This window comes from Anser anser, assembly GCF_964211835.1.
Source record: "Anser anser genome assembly, chromosome: 25".
Lineage (NCBI taxonomy): Eukaryota > Metazoa > Chordata > Aves > Anseriformes > Anatidae > Anser > Anser anser.
The window spans coordinates 3084938-3103153 of record NC_139746.1 but is presented as its reverse complement, the minus strand read 5'-3'; the positions used below and the strand labels follow the sequence as shown (position 1 = coordinate 3103153).

The window sequence follows — 18216 nt, the reverse complement described above, 5'->3', positions numbered from 1 at the left end:
GTGCCACCCCGCTGTAGTAAGAGCTTAAATCCTGGTCGCATGCAGCCGCGCTACCCCATGCCGGGAGCTGCAGCACCTGGCTGCCTGCAGCCTCCCTGCCCGCTGTGGATGCGGAGTAAAATATTAGCTTAACCTGCCACAACACTCGCTACACTAATTCATTTCACTGTGCAAGTGCACAGCCGAGTCCTGCAGCTGATGAGGGATAACTCAGAGCTGTGCTTTCTGTACTGCTTTCCCCAGAAAGTCCTTTTGCCAGGTCCTCTGCAATCCAGACCTCGGCGTGCAGTGGTAGCAAAGTCGCTTTGTGTTTTGCATTGGTGCCTGCTGCCAGCATCCCATGGGTGCTTCTTGCTTGCAAGGTGATTGCACTGACCCGTCATGCTGCTGTGCCTGGGTACATGGCAGGGCTGGGGGGGATGGGGTGGAGGGCTTGGAGCCCCTCCAGCCTCACTGCTAAGGCCTCCCCAGCTCGGGGTGGGCAGAGCTGGGTTGTGGTTTTGGGGGAAGCGTTTCCCTGCAAAGCAATGGGGGTTGTGGGCAGACCTCTGGCAACCGAGAGTGTTAATTAAACAAATTGAAATGTTTGCTAGTGTATAAGGTGTCTTTATGCAAAACAGTCTCACAGAAGGTTGTGGTTCTAGGCGGAGTGCTTCTTGTTATTGCTGTAATGAGCTGCAGGTGGGGACGCAGAGGCTGGCTGGGTGTGGGGCCAAACTGGGGGATTCGGTAGCTCTGGGTCTGCCACTGAGGGGGGAAAAAATCAGCACGGCTGGCTGGGAGGCACCCAAAGCTCCCACCCTGCAGATTCCTCGCTCCTGACCGTGCCACCGGCTCTGGTGAAGCCTTGGGCTGCCGGCTGGTCCTCCTGGTGAAGTGAGGAAGGAGAGGATGAATCTGGCTCTGGAGGTAGTGGGGGAAGCGATTCTCACCTTGGCCGTTTGCAATTAGTTTAATGAAGCTGTTCATGTGATATTGTTGCCCTCTATTGGACCCAGCCTGAACGGCTCGGTGGGTGCCACCAGGCCCGGCTTGCGTGGGGAAGGACTTGGGGCTTTTCCCCGGCTCTGAGAGAGGAGCGATGTTTCCCTGGGTAATCGCATTGGGATCCTTGGAGAGGGAGTTCTTGCTTGGAGCTATCGTGAGCAAAGAGCCAGAGCTAATGCCAGACGGAGGTAATGAGCCTTGCCGTGGACTTCAGTGGAATTTGGATCAGGCCATTTGCGGTCTCCGGGGATAAGTCGGTTCTGTGTTGTCTTAGCGATGGGCTGGAAACGTGCCCAAATTACTCACCGAGAGGCTTGTAACGTGAAGGGCCTCGCCTTCGCTCCCCCCTGCTTCTGTTGCTGCCCTTCTCAGAGCAAGATAGGAGCTCTGGGGTGGCACTGCAGGATGTAAGGTGCTCCTTGGAGCATCCTGCTTCAGGCAGGGAGGGCTGCAGCAAAGCCTGGGGTCCCAGCCAGGTTTCGCAGCCCGTACAGACCTGCTGGGCTCACTGTAAGGGCCTGGAGCTGGATGGGAAATGTGCAAACGCCGCTTTTATTCCTTCATGAATCTGCTACGGGACAGGCTCTCACTCCCTGCTGCGAATGCTGGAAGTGTGCATGGGGGAATGGGGGCCCCAGGAGAGGCTCTGGGTGGGTGTCACCTGCAGGCTGTGACGGTGCTGCAGGAAGGTGCTGGGCAGAGCATGCTCCCCTCTGCTCCTGGGCACTGCGGTGTCCCGGGGCTGGCCGAGGCTTGGACACGGGCATCTCCTCAAGCCCGCAGCAGCCTATTTCAGTGGGGTGTCGGTGGGCTGGCCCCGTGGGATTGCCAGCCCAATAGAGCTAAAAGCCTTTTTAGCTGATTGATTCGATATTGGTTTTGAACTCTTTCCCAGCGTGCGATGCTTCACTTGTTGATGACAGGAGCACGGGGGGCTCAGCAGCTGCCAGGCGGGACCTGCGAGGGGCAGGCAGGGCCGGTCGGGGTGCCCCAAAGCATCCCCTTGTCCTCACCGGTCCCTTTGCTGGCTGCCTCTGCTAGCAGGATGCCGAGGGGCTGCATCATGACTTGGCTCCGCTCCACGAGGGAGAAGCCCTGTGGAGCTGGGGAAGCTCTGCTAGCCCGAGAGCAAAGGCACCAAAATAAACAGCGCTTCCCTGAACACTAAATATACGGGACTAGAAACGGCTTGCGTTTCTTTTTTTCTTTTAACTGAGAACAAGTAGGGAGAGTTGGAATAGCTGGGAGTGTTATAAATGATGACATGCCTTTGAACTAGCAGCTGGGTGAATGTCTCATCCCACGCTGTCTATGTTCATGCTCCCCTGTCATCTGCTTGCGAGGGCTAATAGAGATAAAACAATCCGAGGATGGATTTCCAGGCAGAACAGTTCTGCCAGGTGTCTCCTCATGCTGCAGCGAGGGACTTGGAAAAAGAAAAGAGAGGCCACTGTGCCAAAACCTACCTGGTGAAGTCGAGGGAGTAAATCTGAGGTATCTGGGAAAAGGAGGACGTGGTTGGGTTGACCTCTGGCTGCAAAGGATTGTGCCCTCAGCAAAACCTCAGGATCCTGCCCTGAAGAGGCATGGAAAATGTACGGCTTGTGCTGGAGAGCGAGTACAGGCTCTGATGGATTGCTTTGTGGGGCTGTGGTCCCACAGGCTGGGAGGACTGGACGTGGCTGTCGAAGTGCTGTTTGCTTTGCCTGCCACAAAGGCCTTTTTAAAGACTTGAGTAAATGTTTGCACAGCGATGCTCCTTGGGCACCACGCACCTGTTCTAATTAGATATAATTTGTTTCGTGGAGCTCTTCTCCTCGCAGTGGAAATCCTGACCCACGGGTGCTGACATTGGACTCTTCCCCAGACTGTCTGGTCCTGCATCTCTGCTTCAGGGCAGTGCCAGGACAGTGCCCTGAATAATCCTTTGGGCAACGCAGGGAAGGACTTAAGGGAGGTTCAGTAAAACAGTTTGGCTCTAAACCTCTGACTAGAAGAGTCAAGGCTCAATGAAGAGCTTGTTCCTGTTACCTTCCCCAGATAAAGCATTACTGGGGCAGTGGAGGGGCAGATCTGCCTCCAGCAGTCTCTGGGTCCTCTCCTGGCATCCTGCTCATCCCCAGGCAGTGAATTTGCCAAGGGAAAATTACCGATTTCACGGGGACCTGGGGATGCTCAGCCCCTGGCGGGGCTGCTGGATGGCACCAGCTGTACCCTCACCGTGGAGGAAGGCGGTTAGTTCGAGCCTGGGCAAAGCAGTGTGAAGACGCCAGAAGGTAAAGGGATGGGAAAACAGTGTCCTAAAAGCCAAGCGAGACAGCTCAGAGTTAGGCTCTGCACAGGGAAAGCCAAAGCTGAGGCAAGCAGGGAGACTTTTGGGCTGCAGGAGTGCTGCTTAGGGCTTGCTGGAGTGGCAGGGGAGTGCCCAGCTGTCACAGCAGCACAGGACAGTGCTATTTAGACCTGATTTTTCCTGGAAATGTCAGGTTAAGATGAAGGTTTTAATATATATTTCATTGACCAAAGCAAATGCATCTCATATACTAATTAAATGTGTGTCATCCAGCCAGCGCTATTGCTAGGGTTATTTTTCTTGCTCCAGTGACGAATATGGCCAATTAAATCAACAATATCTCTTTGCTTGCATTCATTTTCTCTCTCCATCCCCTGCTGGAAGGAGAGGAAAACAAAGCTGGTGGTCAAAAGGGTCTTTAAACATCATGGGCAAAATACCTGGAGTCCTTCCCTTTGGACCACGAGGCTGTGGTGCAGCTTTTGTTGCAGGAGGCCAACGAGCAGTTGTAGCAGGTGCTGCTCCACAAGTGCTTTCTTCCCCCTTTATCCTTTTGGCCAAAATCTCTTGCTGACCTCTGGCTTAGCTCTGTGCCAGCTCTTGGTGTGTCTCCTTACAGTGCATGCCCCATCCTGTAATGCAGGTGAGCTGGGAGCATGGACTCTAACCATGGGTGGTGCCTCTTGTTCTGATGGAGCCAGATCTTCACACAGCCCCCAGATTTAAGTTTAATAAGGCTGAGCCCTTTGAGGGGTAACTTTTGCAGTCAGGTCTTCAGAGGGTGGATGGATTTGCCTTGGAAGGTCTTTAAAATTGTGGTGGGGTGAGAATCAGAAAGATGTTGAGGTTTCATCACGGGAAGAGATGTATTAAAAATGTTGTTCCTGTGGCTCTGCAAAGCATGGCCATGGTGACTGCTACACCAGCTCTGTGCTGCCTGGGGAGGGGTCTGGATTGATGCACCGCTTTTCTGCTTATCTGGGTAAATGCCGTGCTGATGAATGAGGCCAGAGCTACTTATCAAAATCAATCAGGGCTCTGGTTAATTAGGGCAGTCAGGGCCAGGTCAGTATTTTCCCTCTTTCCTCCAGCCTTGTGGCAGAGGGACACAAAGGTCAGAAGAAAAAAATTGGCTCAGGTCCCAATTCTTAGATGACTACAGTAGTTTACACTTAGTCAATAACCAGGAGTAATAAGGAGATGCTTTGTGGAATGGGTAAATAAGGAGGCTGGGATGTGTCCTCATCCTCCAAGCACTCTGTTCCCTGCCTCGAGAACGGGAGTTTTTTTTCATGCACTCCATCCACCTTACTTTTTCTCTCTGAGAAGACTTTGGGGCTTCATTCACAGATAAATAAGCTGCATCACCCAAATTTTTCCAAGTTCCTGGTCCTTTCCTTCCCTCCCTGCCTTGGCAGCAGGACTGGCTGCTTCTCTCAGCAGGGCAGCTGTTGTGGGTGCTCAACTGTGGCCAGGGCTGGGGCAGTAAAAGTGCAGAATAGCCTTCCAAGAGGTAATGTTGCTGTTTCAAGGCCTTCTTCGGTCTCCCTGGCAGTTTCTCAGTTCCTCCCTCCAGACTCTCAGCCTTCTCTACAGAGCCATTCCCACCCCCTGATTTCTGAGAGGTAAAGACATTTGTCTGAGTCAGCAGAAGACGATGTTTTTTTCCATTAGGATCACTGTCGCGTACTGCTCTTGGCACTCCAGGTGGGAGATGCCTCCACAGAGGACGCTTCCCAATGCCTGCGATGCCAGGATAGAAATAGGTACGTCCTCTCCTTCCCAGTGCTACTGGGGCTAGTGGGATCTGGCACTGGGGAGACTTTTTAACCTGCTGATAGATCATTTCTCAATTTTCTGGAATAGCATCTCTGCTGGTTTCCAGGGAGGGAAGAGATTTGTGGAGAAAGAATATTTTTGGGTAAGGGAAGGACTTCTTGTACCTGATCACGCCTCATCTCTTTAAGGGAGGTGTGGAATCAATCTTTGTGATTAAGCGAGAGAGCAGGTAGCTTGAAGCCTCTGAGACTTTGCAGTCTGCTCAGGTCTTGGTGCAGATGTAATGGGAAGTGCTGGATCTCTGTTTTCCATGCATGTTTGAAAGGGAAAAGTACCAAAAAAGAATTGTTCAACTGAAAAAGCAGACATGGAGCTAAGGTGTGAGCTCTGCAGGTAACAAGAAAGGAATGGGAGCAATACAGCACAGCTGCATCTTGCTCCTTGTTTCCTTAACATGGGACAGGCATGTATTTCCATCGGGACAAGGTGTGGGTGTTCCCTGGTATGGGCTTGACCACTGGCCCAGTGCTGCCAGCTGTAAGCATCTGTGCTGCAGCATTAGTGTGTGCAAACAAAGGCTGTGCGTGAGCTCAGAGCCGCTACAGTGGAAGCGGATTTGGTGAGTCAAGCTACTTTTTTTTTTTTTCGAAGCACTGATCCCATTTCCTTGTATTCTTAAGTAGCTTCAATCCATCTTACTGCATTACAGAAACTGTGTTGATTGTTCTACTGTAGTGACTAATAACCAGCCGTACTCTGCAGATTACCCTGGAGAGCTGGATTCCTGGCTTAGCTGTACCAGGCTTCCTGCGTGCAAAGACACCTCAGGGTAACCTGATTTTTTAAGGCACATATGAAGTTTTCTGCAAGCAGGAGAGAGAAGGGAGCACCACGGGGTGTGGGAAAGAGGCAGAAGGGAATAAGAGCAAGAGCAGAAAGGAGATGGGTTGGTGGAAGGGAGAAGTGGGTTTCAGAGCCTGGGGGTGGGAAAAACTTTGCCTGGAAAAGCAAGAGGCAGAGAAATGGAGGTTGGATGAAAGAAGAAAAGGAAAGAACTGGGAATTTTTCATAGCTCTTAGATCCTAAGGGCTATAAAGGGCCAACTGTATGTCCCCGTATGCTCGAGATGTTTTGGGAAGAACAGGGAGTTGCGTAGAGAAGCTGTTTGTTCCTGAAGCTCCCCGAAGCCCACTGCTCCTTGCAGAGAAACCGCAGAGCCAGCCCCCATCCCTGCTGCGAGGGAGCTGGCAGCCCGAATGCCTGGCTGAAGTGCTGGTGAGCATCTGTAAGGAAGGTCCTTTTGGTGAAAAGGTGACTCAGTATAAGTAATGCTGACATTGTAAGAAGAAATAGGATGGTGTAGGAGGTGGGCGGTATGGCCTGAGGAAGGAAGGAAAGCTTCCATGCGTGTCAGCCTTTGGGTAACAGAGACTCCTGGCCCTGTGGCAAGCACATTCTGTCCTTCATCTCCTCCCCAGATGGATTTTGGAGATCAAAGGTAAGGCTCTCTGCTGCTGTAACGCTATTGATGTCAATTGGGCTGTGCCGCAGGGAAGTTGGCTCTCTCCTTCTAATTACAGTAGGTATTAAACTTGAGTCTTCAAGGTTGAAATTCCTACCTTTGGCCTGCACAGGATCCATAGATCACTCAAATCTCACTTAAACCCTCAAAGCAGTTCTTTAAATGTTGTTGTCAAGGCTTAGTGCTGGCTCTCAGCGTGGGGAAAATGTCTCCACTGGACGGTTGCCCGTAGGCTGCACATGGGGTAATCAGCCACCCTAATTGCTCCCGGTGATCTATAGCATCGACGTTCTGGTGGTGAAGTCAATAGTTCCCAGTGCTGGGTCATCAGCTGCTTCCCTCTGGGTCACAGTCTGGTGACTCTCCCAGCAATATACTGAGCCATGTTTGTGCGCGCACACAAAAAAAAAATCCAGCAATAAAATGTGCAAGAAACTGCAAAGACCCCCCTGATAAATGAGATCTCAGTCATCCGCTGAGGCTGTGCCGGAACCTGGTTATTGCTTAATAGACTGAGTGCAGCGGAGCTTGAATTATGGGGGCAGAGGCTTGCTAAAAGGGGGGGCTCCTGGCAAATCCTTTAAGCACAATGTTTGGGTGCTAGATGTACCAGTACTCCAGCCAGCACTGGTGCTCTGATCAAAACCATCCATGTTGGATCATCCTCAGCTCTTCTCATTCGGGCTTCTGGTAGGTTCGTCAGGGCTTTGGCTGCTCCTCTGAGCTGTTCCTGGCTGGATCCATGAGATTGCGTTCCCCTTCCCCCTCACTTTCCTTTTTTTCTGCATTAGGTTTGTCTAAAATTTTTCTAGGTAGCCTTTTCTGGCAGGAGTTGGCACCTCTGCATATACAATTCCCCTTCTTCTTGAGCTCTGAGACACACAAACAGGGGTCCCTTTCCCAGCAGCAGCTCTCTTCTCATCCCTTGCCTCCTCTCTGTGATTCGGCGGCAATTTAACACACTGCTTTTACAGCACCTCTGCAGGAGCCACGAATCTTCCTGTAAGATCTGCCTGTGGCCTTTTCCAGACCTCACCCCCTGCACTTTTCCTCCTCTCCCGGTTCCCAGCCACCAGCAGCACGGTTGTGCTGGGCCAGCCCCGTCCCCACGCTGCTGTAGGATGCTCCATCAATGTCTGCGTGGTCAAACGCTCTGCCCCAGCGTGCCCCAGACCCTTCGTCCTCCTTTTTCCCTCTGGTGCACTGTCTGTGGTAGTTTATTTTCCACTCTGGGACAGTGCTACCTTCGGAGAAGTTAATAATCCTCATTCAGGCTCCAAGGGCTGTGTGTCCCACCCTGGCAATAAGCTAACCTCGCTGTGTTAGGAGTGCCATTAACGCTGATGGAGGGCAGTGGATCTGACGGCTGGAGGGCTGGAGGTCAGGTTTGCTATGGCACACACTTCAGATTTTCAGTGTGATAGGCTTTGATAACATTAAATGGACTGAAGAGCTGCTCTCTTACCCAGATCCTGTTCTTTTTTTTCCTCTCCTTTTTAAATTAAGGCAATGCAGCATTGCGTTGTAAGAAGGATCTATTTTTCTACTGACCCATTTCAGTAAAATTCAGCCCCTCTAGAGCATGTGCTGCTTTGAAGGTGGAAAGAAACTGATAGATATTACGGGCACTACGATCAGCTCATCTCTCCTCATGCATATTACAGCCTGGAGAATTCCCCCTGGAGATTCTCCTCCTGAGCCCAGCACACTGCAGCTGGGTGACACTGTGCCTTCGTGTGACTATCTAAAACCACCTCAAGGTCTGGCTCAGGGGGCTTGTTCAACCACTTCATCCATCGCATGTGAGACCGTTGCTGGGGGACACGGCAGCCTGTTTTGGCCCATCGTACCCCCAGAAGGTTGAAAATACCTCTTCAGCCTCTCCCTGCCAGTCTGCAGCACCTGCGCTTGTTCAGACCTCAGCTGAGGGAGGACGAGGGCAGTGAGTGTGCTGAGACAGGAGCTGGGAGTGCTGCTGACATCCTTCTGTTCATTCCTTCCCTTTAGGGTGCTGGGGTCAGCTACCCGGCTACCTCCGCAGGGCCTGCGGACCCAGGGAGCTTTGAGGTCAGCTCCAGATGCTGAGGAGTGGATGAAGACATTTGTGCAGCCCAGCGAAGCCAGTCCTGTCTTTTTCAGAGCTGCTGACAGGAGAGTTACCTCCAGAAGGCAATTAAAGGCACCTAAATGAACTTCCTGCTGCTAATCACCCTCTGAAGGACCTGTCTCCTTCCCCAGATGGAGACGACTGCCTTTGCTTCCTCAGGCACCCTGAGGGGGTTCGTTCAGCAGTGGAAGTGATTTGTGGCTCCCAGGAGGCTGCACACCTTGCAGAGGAGGGCAGTTTTCTTGTGAAGTGACTTGAAAATCATTTTTCCCCATTTGTTCCACAAATGAAATGAAACAGCTCAGTCAGAGGACTTGCAGAAAGACTTGTTTCTGTCAAGTCCTTGGAAACGCCGTCATGTTTCATTCCAGGAGAAATTGGTTTGGAACTTCTCCACTGCAGAAGAAATTCTGAAACTGCAGTTTCCTCTTTTGATCCCACCTGAAGCCGCCCTGGTTTCCCCAGGGCAGGAGTGACAGAGCCAGGTCCAGCTTGTCTCTGGAAGTCCCATGTATTCACGTATTTTTCCCAGCCCACTCTAACACAAATACGATGTGTACACTTTCAAGATAAGCAAGTAATCTAGGTGCTATTTTCAAGTCTCCAAGATTTCTGTATTGCAGAGATCATGCTTCTCAGTTCTGCAGCATGATTTTTTCCCGACAGTCTTTTCTAAATCCTGGTCTTCGGAGTCTTAATGTAGCCACTCAATAGGAAAATACTTCAAGGCTGTAGGATTGTTTGCTGGCCCTAGTTGTGTTGTTGTTGTTGTATGGTCCTAATAGATAGATCTGATGACAGCACACTTCTGGGTACTGCCATAACTGTTTTATGTTTAGAGCAGAGCCTTTGATTTGGGAGGTTAGCCTTTGTACAGCTGTGAAGGTTTGATGTCTTGGTCACAGTATGTTAGAGCTGTTCACTTCCTTAATTTTTGGCATTTAGTAAAGAGGTTTTACGGCTTTCTTTTACACGAGATTAAATGCTAATATTGGTTTTGTGAGCGTTTCCAGCTCTGTATCCCCATATGCAGTTTGTGACTTGGCTGGCTGCCCCATCCACAGTGGGTGTTAGAGCCACCCGTACCAGCCTGCGGAGCCGGTGCTGATTTCTGCTCGTGCTTTAAAGCAGGATTGGGAAAGCATTCAGACCGCCTAAATAATATGACTGTGCCTGGTGTATCTGGAGAAGAGACGAAGATCTGTTTGCATCATGTTAGTACATCAATCCAGCAACCCTTAAGGTGCTTAGGCACATTTGGATAATGACCTGGAACAACCTAGGTAGCAGGAGGTTGCATGTACCTGTCACGTCAGCCTCTGTGAGCGTGCGAGATTGCCAGCCACCAGGCAAACGCAGCCAATTACGCCACGCTCAGAAGCATTTCATTCTTTTTCCATCTACCCAGCTCCACTAAGTGAATCCTGCTGTAAAGACCTCTACCTCCCGCTGGCATCACCTCCCGGCTGAGGAGATGGTGTTTAAAGTGCCCTCAATATTTCTGGAGCAGTTTTTCAACCCGTGCGCTTAAAGGCCAGGCTACCCTCTGCAGTGGGCTGTGCTGAGCCACCCGAAGCGTGGGGACAGCGTGTGTCAGTGTGCGAGGTGACAAGGAGGTGCTGGGGGCTTGCAGGCCCCGTTTTACCCCTAACGGGAAGGGACTTGCTTTATGCCTTAGTACCTGACATTTTTTTCCTCTCTGTATTGTGGCTTGTCAGGCTAGGAAGTGGTTTCTGCTCTCTGCAATACACGGGATGGTTCTCACCTGGGATTTTTGGGCAACACTCAAAGCAAGATTCAGTGTGTGTGTGTGCTTGTGTATCCATGCACAGGTATTTTGGGAGGGAATTGAGGAAGCTTCCTAGCAGACATAAGCCAGCTCCCATACCTGATGTTCTTAAATCCCTGCTTCTCCCCTGTTGCCCTGGCTTAAGGAATTTTTGATATTTCCAGCTGGGATTTTATGCCTTGTTGTGGTGGGGGACCCGGGGAAGGGAGCCAAAACTGCAGTGTTCATTGCTTGCTTCCCAGTAAAAGCTAGCCTGGAGCAGGAGCTGAGGGAAAGCACAGGGGAAGTTTTCCTTGGTTTAATGATAACTTATCCAACTCACAGCTCAAATGGTGCTGTTCTCCAGAGAATTAAAGCACTCCCCTTCCACTGAGCTTGCATTGTCTTGCTCCCCATCTCCATATTCGTCATCTTCATACTCTTCTCTGAACGCATCATATTCTTGGCCCTGCTCCTCCTCCTCTTCCTCCTCATTCACATCCTCGTGAGCCTGTTCTAGCAGGAGCTCACCTTGCCCGTGGGTGTTCACGGGCTGCTTGCAGAAGGGACATGTCTTCTTCCCGGTCTGGGTGTGGAGCCAGGTGTCAATGCAGCCGCAGTGGTAAGCGTGGGAACAGGACAGGATCTTCAGGAGGTCCCCTTCCTTGTACTCTGACATGCAGATCACACAGCTCTCGTGCTTGTCTCCCGGCTTGTACGTATACAGCTTTATCTTACGAGCCTTCTTGCACCACCTTATGCCAACCATAATTGAGATAGTGGTGATAATGATGTAGAACATGTCCCGCATGATGCGAGTGTCCTGCAGCATTTTAGCATTGCCTTGATAAGGAGCAAAATAGTATTTGGGTGGTAGAAGTCTGATGTATGCCCCTTTCTCGCATTGCAAAGTCTTTTCCATGTGAAGGGAGACAGATTCTCCGGTGAAGAGTGATGGTATTTCAATCTGCTGCTGGATTTCTTTGTCATCAGACGTCATGGTGATCAGCTGCTCCGAATCCACGTTGTACACAACAGCAGCTTGGTAGCCAGCCTGCTGGGCGTGGAGGACCTTCTCAGCAAAGGAGCAGCCGCACCCCTGGATGAGCGCAATGTATTTCTCTGAGGCCTTCCTTGGTGCTGGAGGATTCTCTATGGCGTGGCAAGCATTTGGTGGTATTGCCCTCATCAGGTACCCTGCCAGCCCTTCTGCCGGGAGCTGTGGCCCAAAGCATGCGGGCAGGGCTTTGTACACAACGCACTTGGAGCTGTCATTGTAAGCCACGTGGCCAAAGGCTTCTGCAACAGCAACCTCGTGGAAGAAGGTGGCAACCACAAAGTAAAGGAGCTGGAGCTGAAGACTCATGTTGAGTGCAGTTGGGTAGCTCTGAAAACAGATTTCCAGGCTAGTCCCAAAGGAAAATTGTGAGAGACAGTCACAGAAGAATTATCCCAGCTGGCTGTTACCACTGTGCCATGACTTGGAGCCACAGCAGGGTGGAGATGAAACAGTTTCTGCTGGTTCTTCTTAGGTTTGGTGGTTCCCAGGATACAACTCGTCTCTCTTCTGCTGTCTCCAGCTGCTAAGCAGCACCCTTACATCATATCTGCAGGTCTGTGACATCACCTGGTCGCTGTGTTCCATACCAGGGAGATGTGGCATTACTGCCAACGTGCTTAAACCACTCTTTCCCCTTCCTTTTTGGTCTGCTCCATGCATGTGGCTTCTGGTTTCATCCCCCTCTGAGTACAGATAGGATGCTGGTTTCTCTCATCTGGTAGATACGCAGGTAGAATGAACGAGCCTCCCCACCAGCACCGTGCCCACTGCAGACTGGGATGCTTTGTGCTGGTGGCCAAAGCAGTGTCTGGAAAAAGCAGCAGAGTGGGAGCGAGCTGTTAGGCTTGGCCACCATCTGCCGCTGGAGGTGCACGTGGCAGCTCAAATTGGTCTGCTGAAAGTGTTCTTTTTCCTTAAAATCATAATCTTTGAACCGATACCAAACCAAATAAATTGCTTAGGGTAGAAGGTTTTTTTTTTTTTTCCATTTGAAATAAGTCAATCACTAACTGTCAGTCAAAAATTGCTGCTAGCAGAAGTTGAAAATCTCTGTGTGGCCTCACTCTCTGCCATTAGCCAAACTTCTATGAGAGCGGATCCACCTTCAAGGGACCTGATGAGCAGCAAGATTTGCTGGGGCTGAGCTCGCAGGACTCCTGTTGGGGTGGGTGAGCCTGGGAGGACTGCTATCTTGTGCTTGAGCTTTTACCTTATTCACTTTAAAATCTCACCTGCAGGAATCAAATGACTGAAGGAAGACTTTAGCTTCTAGCTATAAATACAGATTTAAAATTTGAGTGATGTAAAAATATGATGTGAAATAGCTGAAAAGGGGATTGGAAGGCATGAGGACAAGTGTTGTCCGTTCCTCCCGGAGCGACAACGCAGCTCTCATCTTTCAGGCAATTCCCACCTCCAATGGTGAGTGCTCTGTGCCCAGAGGAACACCAGCCTGATGGGGAAGCAATAGCTCTCCTAGTTGTTGGAGCAAACTAGCAGTGAATATGCAGTGAACCCAGGTCAGTTCTGAACCACAAATCCCTAAAAACCTGTACCTTTTAACAAACAACCCTTTTTGTTTAACAGTCCACTTGGGAGTAGCCCCGTGGTTCCCATTGCAGTTGTGTTGGACCCAAAGTTAAAAAAAAAAAAAAAAAAAAAAAATCACTTGTGTACTAGGCAACTGATTTGTTACTAGCCCCCTTGGGCTCTGCTTGAGACAGATTTCACTGGGAAAAGAGCTACAGAAAATGTCAGCAGACAGTGTGTGTGTGTGCCAGAGACTCCCAGCAGCTGTGATTTCAAATTGATTTTATTTTCCCCTCATCTAAAGAGTTTTACGCTCACAGGGAGGCATTTTGTTGCATTTAAAAACAAGGGAAAGGTTTGGGGAGGGGGTTGAAGCCAAAGACTCTGAAGCACAATGAGATGAAGAAAATGGAGGTACACCGGCAGAACTTTTTGAGGGTTCATTTTTGGCTTGGTCTTACAGTCCCTGTGATGGCATCCATCATCCTCGTTTCTTTACTTGCGCTCAGCTCTCTATTTTTGCCTCCAGATCGAAGCTTTATGTACTGCCAGTCACTGCTGCCTGACTTAGGGGCAGGAGGTCTGTCTGTGGGGTTGGACAAGGAGCAATGCATCTGTACTTGAGCTCTGACAGATGTGGGACTAAGGAAGGATTCCCGTTGTTTTCTGTGCAGATGCTATGCTGTACTATCTTCAGCTCTGGCTGTGTACGGTTATCTTCTGGCTGCTCCAGCGCCATTTCTTATATCCTGTATCAGCAAGGCATGAGCAGCCATCCTGGCTCCCTCACCAAGCCCTTGGATAGAAGGAGAAATCAGGTGTTAGTGTCCAGCCTGGATCTCAGTAACTCCTAGCAGTACCCCAAAGAGAGCTGTGGGTAAAAGTACAGATCCTCTTGAAGAGGCTGGACAGTGACGAAGAGGAGAACAGGATACAGACAAGACTAGAGAGGAGGGCTTTAGAAAAACTTAGGCCAAGATGGCCTTCAATCCAAGGGCCAAAGTGGTGCCCTATCCTCTGTGGTTCCCCCCTGTGCTGTCTGTTTGCATCGCTGCTGCCTGCCTCCTTCATCACCAGTGCCCTGGAGGCTTTGGCTCCTGCTGGCTGAGGTTGAGCCGCACTTCCTACACGTGTGTGGGACTCTGCCAGGCTATCCTGAAGGCCTCTCCAGCCCCATGCTGCATTCATTACAGCCGGCACTGAACTCTCCTTCTCGTTGTGCCCTACCCCTGTAACATTCATCTGTTAAATACATTGCAGATGCTCCTGGACATATTCTTGAGCCATTTCCTCTGGAGTCCCTGCAATCTACTTTGTCAGAATAATTGCAATTTATTTAAATGTCAACAAGCCACACGTGGGAGACAGCAGTTGTGTGCAAGAGCAGAGCAATTACAGGGAACAGGTCCCATTTTACCACTTGAACAAAGATCCAAGCTAGAAGAAAGGAAAAGACCATTTACCTCTGTTAACTCATCACTTACCCCACCACTCCTGAAGTCCCTGTGTTCTTTTATGCTCCTTCTTCGGGGCTATGACTTCATGCAGGAATAGGGATCTAAAACTATCTCCTCTTTCTGCTTGTACTCCACAGAAAAAAGGTTTGCTAAATCCAGAGGAATTTGGTGTTGATTTAGACCCCACATAACTGCTAGCACAATCTAACCCTTGTCCTGCCCAAATAGCTTAAACTGTAACAGAGATGCCAAGAAGACTGACTGATGTGGACATCATTATAATTCCAACAAAAGATTCATTACAGGTGCCTGATCCAGCATTGATTTAACTTGGAGAATGTCTAGATTTTTTTTTCTCTGAGGTTTTTGTAGCATGAAAAGAGCAGCCTGGCAGTGCTATGATGTGAGTTTGTACATAATCAGACTTCTTGTCCTTTATCTGTATTAGGTCGGTCTCTAAGGTCCACAGGCAGTGGCATTGTACAGACAAAACAGCAGACTCTCGCTGCCCTGAACAGCCAAAGGCCAGGAGCACAAAAAGCCATTGTGGGGTTAAATGCAGGGCTCAAGACATCTTGGCAGGTATCCCTGGTTCTAGCTCGGTGCCCTTCTTATCAGGGCATGCCGCTCCTCTGGGGTTGTGCTATAGGATTAGAGAGGACCAGGCTCATGGAGTGAAATGCCAGTGATTTGCTGTGAAGGAAGATCTGGGGCCATCTAGTGACCTTCCAGTGAAAACCTTTCTGCTCCCAGTGCTCCCAGTTCTTTTTTAAAGAAAGATATGTGGGACACGCTTCCACCCTCCTGCTGACTGAGCAAGTCCCCAGCTCTGCAGCAAGCTGGCTGGAAGGCAGACTTGCACCCTGTAGTTAATGATTTTTTTTATTTTTTATTTTTTGCTAGGAGCTGATTTAGAAACTGGTACATGTAACCACCTCCTTTCATCTAGGATCAAAGGAAAGAATGACCCATGTCTTTACTGAATAGATAGCTGAAACAGAGTCACCACCCAAAACATTGTTAGGTAGATGAGAAATGGAGTCGTGTGTGGGGAAAGTTTTTGTGCCTTGCTGTTTGTGAGAAGGGAAGTGGGAGAGGAATGGAGAGCAGGTTTGCTGGAGCTCTGCAAGCCCTGCTTGTGTGCGCCATTCCCTACACGTGTCTCAGCGTCGTGTGCTCCTGTGCTCTGCCAGGTGTCTCTCCTGGATTTCCCAGGGGTCCAGGCAATCTCTCCTCTGTGTTATTACCTAGTACAAGCATGATAATCTGGGCCCTAATGCATACAGAAGATTATAAGGCAGTGATTTATGGACCTGCTACAAAAGTACCCATAATCGGCTAATGCTCACAATTAAAAAAGGCAGTTGAGCAAATCTGGGCCATTGCAACTTGGTACCCATGTCTGGAAATGGATTCTAGTTCCAGCTGTTTGCCTTGCAACGGAGGGAGACATCATCTTTATTAGATACTGGTGCCGGCAATATCATCTTGCCTTTTCTACTTTTGGCAAAATGCCCTGAAAATCTTGGACATAAAGCAAAAACATCCTCTCCATTTAGCAGCTTTTTGTTCTTTTTAAACTATATGGTTGAAAAAAAGAAAAAGGAATGTAGAGTGCTTGTTTCATCAACCTAGGCTTTGTGCTAAAAGTTACCTGTTAATTGCAGTAATTGGACCCTTCGTTGGAATAAACCTGTTTGTGCAGGCTTTTAGGAGTGAGAGCTTCAGAAACAGAGTGGAAGGAGGAACCTCAAGTCAGGCCATCCACGGGCTTGGCAAGAGCTAGTGCGTGCTGCTGCTTCTGTTCTGCGGTTGTGGACCTCACAAATCTTCTAGATTGAAGTCCATCCAAACCGGGCAGAGCCAAGGATATGCGCTCAATACTTCATTTGTCCTTTCAGTCTTTATTCCCTACCCGCACATTTCCGATTGTTTTTAATCCAGTGCTGTGTTTATGCTTCCCGAGAGGCATTGGCTGGAGTTTGAGTTGCAAGGAGGGGGTGGAAGACAGTAGGAGAGTGTATGGGGGGGGCTCGATTTTCCAGGGAGCGGTTTGGATGAGCCTTCCTGGGTTATTCCTACTCACTGTTGTGTGCATGGAGGGGGATCAGTGCTACTGCGGTCACACTGCGCAAGCAGAGGGGACATGTCTTGCTCCCGGGCTGAGCGCAGTGCCACAGGTCGATGCACTTGCTGTGGTAGGCGTGGGTGCAGGAGAGCAGCTTCAGGGCCTCACGGGGCTTGTACGCCTGCAGACAGATGGCACACTGAGGGTGGTGGACGGCCCTCCAGACCTCGCTGGGGGGCATCTCTGGATGTTGTCCTTTGCTCTGGTGTTTGTTCCACCTCCAGCTTCGGTACCTCTTCACGCATCTCGCAAGAATCTGGATGCCTGTTAACATGGTGACCAGGAAGCTGGCGACCTTGCAGACGGGCAGGATCAGGCTGTAATAAAGGTCTGGATAGCAGGTGAAGCACCTCCAGGCACAACAGCCAGAGCTCCCACCAGCATTGTTCCAGAAGCAGCGCTTATCTTGGAGGATAACAGCCCTTTGCTCTGCCTGTCCCCTCTTCCTCTGAAGCTTGGCACCTACCTCCATGACGAAGGCCACCATGAACCCTCCCTCGACCTCCTTATCACCTGGTGCCACATCCCTGAAGCCTTGTGCCTTGGTGGTGGCCTTGTGCCCAACTCGCCAAGCATGAGGGGCCTCAGCCTGGTGGCACTGGGGGCTGAGGGCTGAGGAATCTGCTTGGGCACTGCCGGGAGGGGGGCTGGCCGCCATCCCGCCCTCCATGAGGGGCAGCTCCAGGCCTGCAGCGAGAGCCAGGCCTCCTGGTCTGGTGCTGTTGCCATGACCACTGTCGGCCAGCTGGAAGCACAAGAGCACAGTGATCACACAGAAGGGGGACCAGAAAGGGTCCCACATGCTGGGGACAACACGGACCTGGGACTGGGGTGCCCTTGTCCCCAGGCGGAGGCCCTTGGTGGGCGCCTCAGGCAGCCCAGACCTGCCGCCACCTTCCGGAAGCTTCTCCCTCCTTCTGCCCAGGGTACCCGTGGTGGGGCCTCCACCTTCCTCTCACAGCTCTTCCACAGATTCCATCTTTTCACCTTCACTTTTATTCCTCCTCCGTATTTATTTCTTTCTTCCTCTGGTGCATCACGGCAATAGTGCCTTGCAATGCGGAACTGCAGCTCAGAGGAAGCTGTTTCATGGGGTAAAATGTGTTTTTCTCCCTGTGGGGTGCACAGAGGATTTTGGCTGTAAAAAAAAAAAAAAAAAAAAAGGCAGAGATGGGCAAAAAACTGTTTCTGCCCGTCTCATGGCTACAAACCCAGTTTGCCCCTCCTCCATGGTGCTCTAGTGAAGCCAAAGTCACAGCAGCTCTCCATCCTGCTCTCCTTGCAAGGCCATGCTGTAATGATGAGGGTCCACACTCTTCTGGGTGTTTCTGATCTTTCTTTTCACTTTTGTCCCATTTTCATTACTTTCCCTCCCCAAAACCTTCTCCCCATCCCACAATGTTCACCTGGGAGCAACCACACCTACAGGACTAGGTGCCCTGATTTCCCCCTGACCATCAGAACCATTTTTTAGCTTGTCCATGACTTCCCAGCGCATAAACCCTTGCCTAAATTTCTCTCTGTGTTTATTCATGTATCCCCATCGCTCCTCCTCTCTGGGGGTGCTGCAGAGAGTTGTGTGCCC

At 50.5% G+C, this 18216-nt stretch overlaps 1 protein-coding gene across 1 annotated transcript; it reads right to left on the bottom strand.

Moving 5' to 3' along the window:
* Positions 1-9210: 9210 nt before the first annotated feature.
* LOC310886568 (E3 ubiquitin-protein ligase RNF13-like) lies at positions 9211-16569 on the bottom strand. The gene has a single exon (XM_083811339.1). It carries the CDS (start codon positions 11820-11822, stop codon positions 10803-10805), a length of 1020 nt encoding a protein of 339 aa, XP_083667465.1. The 5' UTR covers positions 11823-16569; the 3' UTR covers positions 9211-10802.
* Positions 16570-18216: the final 1647 nt, after the last annotated feature.

Coding starts and splice junctions, on each gene's coding strand:
- LOC310886568 (XM_083811339.1), bottom strand. CDS start 11,822: ATGAGTCTTCAGCTCCAGCTCCTTTACTTTGTGGTTGCCACCTTCTTC.